We start from the raw sequence: 7,483 nt of genomic DNA on the forward strand, positions 1-7,483 counted from the left end.
ACCGCTAGACCGGGTTTTGTTTACAACAACTGTTTGTGTTCTGTTGCTAAGGTAAGAAGACATAAAGTTTAGGGCATTTACTGACAGACCATAGTGTTCTAATTTCAAAATGAGCGTTCCATGATCCACACAATCAAATGCTTTAGAAAGATCACAAAATATGCCAATTGCATCACAAGAATTTTCCCAAATATCATAAATATGTTTAATAAGTACCGAAGCAGCATCGGTCGTGGAACGGCCCTTTGTGAAACCAAACTGATTGCTTGTAAGTAAAGTATGTCTGTTGAAGTGACCCAGTAGATCATTTAACATTAACTTTTCAAAAACTTTACTTAGTACTCACTCAGTATAGACTCACAATGAAGAATTTGTTACCTATTACTTACATGTTGTCTATAGCAATTACGGTAGTACTTAAATTAACTAAATAGGTACATGAATGCAAGTGGGAGATGCCAACAATACATTTACAAAGTCCATCATTAGGCGTGTGGCAAAATGATTGATTTGGGGACATCCTTTTTTGAGGCGAGTTGAAAACGGGCGACGTTTGTCACCAGTCAGGCGCCGTAGTCAATTATCAGTCATACTAGCACTGCAATTTGTTTAGTACAGAGCCGTATTTACAGTGAATACTATTTAAAAAAAGGTAGAAAATAGTTTCAGTATAATGTTGGAAATAAAAATATAATCGTTTCACTCATGTGTTGAAATAAGTAAACACTTTATTGCATAAAACAACATGTCGAGCGATTTTTCGATTATACCAACTTAAAAATAAATACGCGAGTTAAACCCGTTTAAAAAAAGCGAACTGAAAAGACAAATCAAAATCATAACCCTCCTTTTGCGTTGCCGTAGTCGGGTAAAAATTGATTAGTTGTGTTAAAGTTACTCAACTTAATGAAATGTACCTTATTATCTTAAGGTTTATTTTAGTTTTATTTTAATATCAGCATAACAGTTTAAATGTAATATTGGTATTTTTATATATATGTCGCAGTAAGATAGATAAAGCCGTTATATAGTTATAACCCTAGGGATATAATTATATGACGTAACATAGTTATATGAAAGCGATTCATTACTATCTTACTAGGTATATAACTATAATACGGCTTTAGTTTAGTGATATAGTTATATTACTGGATTAAGTTTAGTGAAATAATTGTAGGTAGGTGTGCAGCGGTGCGGCGGAGGTATAGTTATATCCCTAGGGATATAGTTATATGCCGTATAATACTTTTTAGCAATATTACGTAAAAGTACAGGTCGATTCACGAAAGCTGGCGCGAGATTTCTACTGAGTGACAGCTATTTTCATTGAAATTCTGTCAAATCTCGCGCCAGCTTTCGTGAATCGATCGCAATGCCTCATAAACCCTTAAAAATAGCAGCATGAAAATATATATATAATAGTTATCTTACTAGGAATATGATTATAATACGGCATATAACTATATCCCTAGGGATATAACTAAACCTCCGCCACACTGCCGCACTCCTAATACCTACAATTACTATCTTACTAGGAATATGATTATAATACGTAGTTACGAACTATACGGCATATAACTATATCCCTAGGGATATAACTATACCTCCGCCGCACCACTGCACTCCTACTTACAATTATTTCACTAAACTTAATCCAGTAATATAACTATATCACTAAAATAAAGCCGTATTATAGTTATATACCTGTCGTAGTCAGATCGTATAATCCGCCGTATTACATTACGGCTAGCCGTTTTCAAAAACAGGGGCGTTTTGAAATGCGGCGGTTCGACGATTAGCCGGATTGTCACTGCGATACGTTCTTCAATAAGGCGGCCCACGTTTAGCCGCATCGTACATTGTAGAGTGACCAGTTCTTTCGGTCGCCTACGTAACCGGAGTTTGACAATGTTTGCGATTTAATTTATTTATACCATGGTCCCACCGCACTACATGTGTTTCTTTTCCAAAACATTTCCTTCACAACTTAAATAGACGGAGCCCCGCAAGCGGGGCTCCTATTTCTGGGCGGTTTGCCCTTCGGGCATCTGAAGTTACCTAACGAACCTGTCGTAAATAGCTATTAGGGTCATGCATGTGTTAAATTAGTCTTTACGTTTAGGTTACTATTTTTACTTTTGTATATCATGTTTTACTTTGTGCTCACATATTATGTCAAATGAATTGCGTGGAATGTTTTATATCTAGTTATAAGTCTAGGATTCATGCTCCTTTCATATGTGCTTAATATTGTATCTATTTATAAGTCTAGGATTCGTGCTCCTTTCATACGTGCTTATAATTAACGAGATTGGCAGAAATAAATAAAATTCACTCTGCATATAATACCCACTAGTTCAGAGATACAAATCGCCCGGCCATTCCTATATAAACCCGCGCCATTTGTAGCATATTCAGAGAACTCAGAGAGCTTAACTCTATCACTTGCCTGAACACTCTCCAGTAAATAAACTCAGACATATGTGTTTTTATTTCACACAACACATATTCCGGTAAATGGAGGTATAGCGGACTTCGAGACAGCACGACGGCCAGCGCGTTCCAGCGGCGAGTTTCTACGCTTCACCCAACGAACCCCTCATCACGAAAAGTTACAGTCTACACTCCACAGTTTGGTCCTTCGAGCCGGATGAAGATAGAAAAACGTACGCGCTGAGTTTCAAGCGACATAGCTTAATTCAGAATCAAGAAAGAAACACGTACGCGCTGAGTTTCAAGCGACATTGCTTAACTCAGACGGCAAAAAAGAAACAAGTACGCGCTGAGTTTTAAGCGACATTGCTTGACTCAGACGGCAAGACTGAATAAAGAACGCGCTGGGCCTAGAGGTTCGCTTCGGCTCAGACCCAACCCCAATACCTTTCCGTAACCCATTTACCGGCTTGCCGGTCGGACCGTGCAGCGTGTAGGTCGTCCTCCGCTCACGTGTCCTGGCAACTTTCGTTGCATGTGTCACATGGTTGATACCCACACACTGCTTTCGAACGTTCTAGGCATTGCACTTTGCCATTGCGGGAGATTCAGTGCCACGAGGGATCCACGCTACGCTTAGGGCCTGACGTTACGCTCAGTAACGGTCAGTCATAGATATAGGCAGGTCAAGTTAGGGACCCCCGCGTGTGTTAAGTGAAGTGAAGTGGTTCCAGCCAGAAAGATGTCCGAAAAGGAAGCAAGGAGCCTACGACCACGCACCAAGGGCCCGCCTGCGCCCGCAGCCAACATGGACACCCCTACCCCCTCGTCCGGTAAGACTACGTCCGGCGAGACTAATACGTGGAGCAAGGGCACCAGTGGCAACCCGAATACTACCGGTGGAAGCGAGTCGGTACACTCGCAAACGTTAGATGCCTCGGTAGTAAATCGTAGTAGGTCAGGTACGCTAGTGAATAAAGACGCCGATGCGCCGCCGTCGCCGTCGCGGGCGCCGTCTAATCGCGATTCACATAAAAGTCGCAAATCGGTTAGGGAACGCGATAAACAATTGGCCGTGCTAATGGCCGAGCTCGAGGTTCATAAAGCCCGTCTGGTCGTTGCTAAGACAGAGTCCGACACTGCAAATTTACGGCTGCAGGTTGCGCAACTGAAGGCGCAGTCTGACGGCAGCAGTGACGCGACCGTCGAAGAACGTACTAGAAGTTGGGTAGAACGACAAGCGAGGTTACAGCACGAGATCGCACAGGAAAACGTTAAAATCCCGCCGCCGAAACAGACCGCGCCACCGCCGCCGCGGGCAGCCGTCGAACGTACTAGCAAACCAACCCCGCGCACTTTAGAGGTACCGCACGGTACCTACGCGCCAATGTACCATAAACCGCCGGAATTACCTGCATTCGGCGGAGATATCTCCGAATGGATATCATTTAGGGCAGAGTTCGAAGATACGTCGCCCATGTTTAGTGCCGTCAATAACGTCAGTCGGATTAGGCGCGCACTTAAGGGCGAAGCTCGGACGGCCGTAAAATCAATAATGTACACGGTTCAGGATCCGTACGAGATAATGGAAGCGTTGGAGCGGCAGTTCGGCGACCCTGAGGAGATTGTTCTTACGGAAATTCATAACGTTAAACGCATGCCGCGTTTATCCGAAGACAATTCGAATATAACCTCATTCGCCGCGCATGTAGCGAATGCCGTCGCCACCATTAGATCCTTGCGTCAAGAGAAATACTTGCACGCGCCTGAGCTCGTGAATAAAATCGTGGATAAATTGAATCTGATAGTGCGCTATGAATGGGCCAAATACAGGCAGTCTAACGTAGAATCACCCGGGTTAGTTGCGATTTCCGAGTTTCTAAACGAAATTAGCACTGCGGCCAAGCGCATAAACCGACTTAAGCCGTCCAACCGATCACGGAATGCAGTGAACGCGGTTTCCTCTGCGCGCGAACCCGAAAGATCGAGCCAAGCTCTCTCTAGGTCTCGCGACCCCGCGTTCTACCGTGATACGTATGATAGTTCGCGAAATGAACGAAATGCGGTTTCCTCTGTGCGCGAGCCCAGTCGATCGAGCCGCGCTCTCGCTGGCCCCCGCGCCCCCGCGTCCCTTCGCGACTATAGTTCGGAATCGGAATCAGATTACCACGAGTCATACACACGTGATACGGGAAATAGATCGCGTTCTAATAAATCGACCGTAGCTCAAGTAAAGCACCGCGATGGCAATTTAAAGAAAAAGCCAGCGTCCACCGGAGCTAAGCCCAAGCGACAGATATCGTCTGTCTCTTTCTCGCGCGAAGCGTGCGCCATATGCAACAACGGCAAAGAACACGAAGTTAAGGAGTGTTCGAAATTTCTAGCCGCGACTGTATCTGAGCGCTGGGACTTGGCAAAGGGAGCTAAATTGTGCTTTAGGTGTCTAGGCGCGAATCACCGTAAATTTTTTGGATGTAAATATGTCGCGTGTGGCATGAATCAGTGCGAAGCCGGGCATAATAGGCTATTACACGGTTTAAGCGCGGCCGGGTCCGCGAACGGTAATAGTGCGCCGGCAGCTCGCAAAGCAATACTCAATGTTAAACTGCCGCAGACGTATCTCAAAATCATGCCAGTAGAGGTATCGGGACCGTTAGGTACCGTCCAAACCCTCGCGCTACTCGATGAGGGCGCGGCAATGACGTTGATGTTACATGAAACTGCGGATAGAATCGCACCTCGTGTGCGCGGTGAAACATTAGAGATAGAAGGCATAGGCGGTGTAGTACGGGACCCAGATTCGTATGCGTTACGAGTCGCAATACGGGGTTTTTGTAGCCGACATATGGAATTGATGGAGACTTACACGGTTTGCGATATAGGTTTAGGAGCGCAGGGCGTACCGCGAGACTTGGTAGATAAATGCGATCATTTATCTAAAATCGCGGACGAATTAAGTTACCCCCCCGCAGTACCTACTATCGTGATAGGCCAAGATAACTGGCATCTCATCATTAGTCGGCAAATTATAGACGGTCCGCCCAACCTCCCAGTCGCGAGTTTAACCAGGCTAGGATGGGTTTTGCATGGACCAGACCGTACGCGTCGCGCCGCGGTACAATTGGTTGGGCACGCAAAGCCTAATACCGCGGACGACGAGGCCTTACAACTTGTGAAACGGCATTCTGAGGTAGAATCATTAGGCGTTTCGCAGAAGTTACCTAGGGCCGACCCCCACCAACGTGCGCTAGATTTACTAGAAGCCACCTGCGAAAAGATACCGGGGGAGCAAAGGTATCGCTCGGGCTTACTTTGGCGGTCAAATGACGAGAAACTCCCCAATAACCAAGCGCAAGCATTGCAACGGCCGTACAGTCTAGAACGAAAGCTAGACCACGATGCGAAACTTAAAGCCGAATATGCAAAGTGTATGTTGCTTGACAAAGGTTACGCGGAGAAAATGGACTCGCCACCGCCCCCCGAGGCACCCCGGACGTGGCCTCTAGCGCATTTCCCAACTTTTCACCCGCAACGCGGCAAAATGCGATTAGTTTGGGACACGGCCGCCACAGCTTGCGAACGTTCGCTTAACAGCGCGCTGTTGGCTGGCCCCGACCTGTTAAAGTCACTTTTTGGCGTATTAATGCGCTTCCGCGAAAGTAAAATCGCGGTGTTAGCCGACGTCAAACAGATGTTTTTACAGATCGAAATAATAGAGCAAGATCGCGATACGTTACGTTTCGTTTGGCGGACAGGGATCGATTGGGACAGGCCTATATCCGTCTCCCTCGCACCCGCGTGGCGATCGTTCATTAATAACGTACGGTTAGTTCGCGCCACCGCTGGTAGTCTGGTTGCCGCCGAGGTTTTCAAAGCCGTATTGCTCGCTAAGAAAACGTAAAGAAACTGCATGAAGGTGACGTAGTAACGAGGAACGTGGCCCAGAGGCGTAATCGCCCAGCTATATCCTGGCCTGGATGGCCATTGTTCGCACACGCGCAGGTGACGTCCGCCGCCCAGTTTCTAGACTCATCCCCATTTACTCCGCGCATGAAGACGGTGTTAACACACGTGGGGGAGACTGTCGTAAATAGCTATTAGGGTCATGCATGTGTTAAATTAGTCTTTACGTTTAGGTTACTATTTTTACTTTTGTATATCATGTTTTACTTTGTGCTCACATATTATGTCAAATGAATTGCGTGGAATGTTTTATATCTAGTTATAAGTCTAGGATTCATGCTCCTTTCATATGTGCTTAATATTGTATCTATTTATAAGTCTAGGATTCGTGCTCCTTTCATACGTGCTTATAATTAACGAGATTGGCAGAAATAAATAAAATTCACTCTGCATATAATACCCACTAGTTCAGAGATACAAATCGCCCGGCCATTCCTATATAAACCCGCGCCATTTGTAGCATATTCAGAGAACTCAGAGAGCTTAACTCTATCACTTGCCTGAACACTCTCCAGTAAATAAACTCAGACATATGTGTTTTTATTTCACACAACACATATTCCGGTAAATGGAGGTATAGCGGACTTCGAGACAGCACGACGGCCAGCGCGTTCCAGCGGCGAGTTTCTACGCTTCACCCAACGAACCCCTCATCACGAAAAGTTACAGTCTACACTCCACAGAACCTAACCTAATTACCTACCTACGCTTTTTTCCCCAAAGTGTAATGTTTTCACGGACGTCTCACTTAATCAATAGGTAGGTAGGTTAGGTTCGTTAGGTAGCTTCAGATGCCCGAAGGGCAAACCGCTCAGAAATAGGAGCCCCGCGAAGCGGGGCTCCGTCTAGTTAAGTTGCGAAGGAAATTTTTTTTTGAAAAGAAACAGTCCGACAAACTCCAGATTTGATGGACACCCCAGCGTTTGTCAGGCAGCGCCACGAGTGTTAAAAATGGGAACTAAAAACTGTCAAAGCGGCGGCTAATGACTCGCTGTATTACATTACGGCTAGCCTTGTTGAAGAACGTATGGCGCCGAATACATTCCGGCGGATTCTCATTCAGCCGCATTCAATACGGCTAATCGTT

At 45.6% G+C, this 7,483-nt stretch overlaps 1 protein-coding gene across 1 annotated transcript; it reads left to right on the forward strand.

The window, feature by feature from the left end:
• The first annotated feature begins 3,175 nt into the window (after positions 1 to 3,175).
• Positions 3,176 to 6,334, forward strand: LOC134666933 (uncharacterized). Its single transcript, XM_063524240.1, has 2 exons — positions 3,176 to 3,346; positions 3,686 to 6,334. The coding sequence occupies exons 1-2, from the start codon at positions 3,176 to 3,178 to the stop codon at positions 6,332 to 6,334; spliced, it is 2,820 nt and encodes a 939-aa protein (XP_063380310.1).
• The last annotated feature ends 1,149 nt before the right edge of the window (positions 6,335 to 7,483 follow it).

This window comes from Cydia fagiglandana, chromosome 8, assembly GCF_963556715.1.
Source record: "Cydia fagiglandana chromosome 8, ilCydFagi1.1, whole genome shotgun sequence".
Lineage (NCBI taxonomy): Eukaryota > Metazoa > Arthropoda > Insecta > Lepidoptera > Tortricidae > Cydia > Cydia fagiglandana.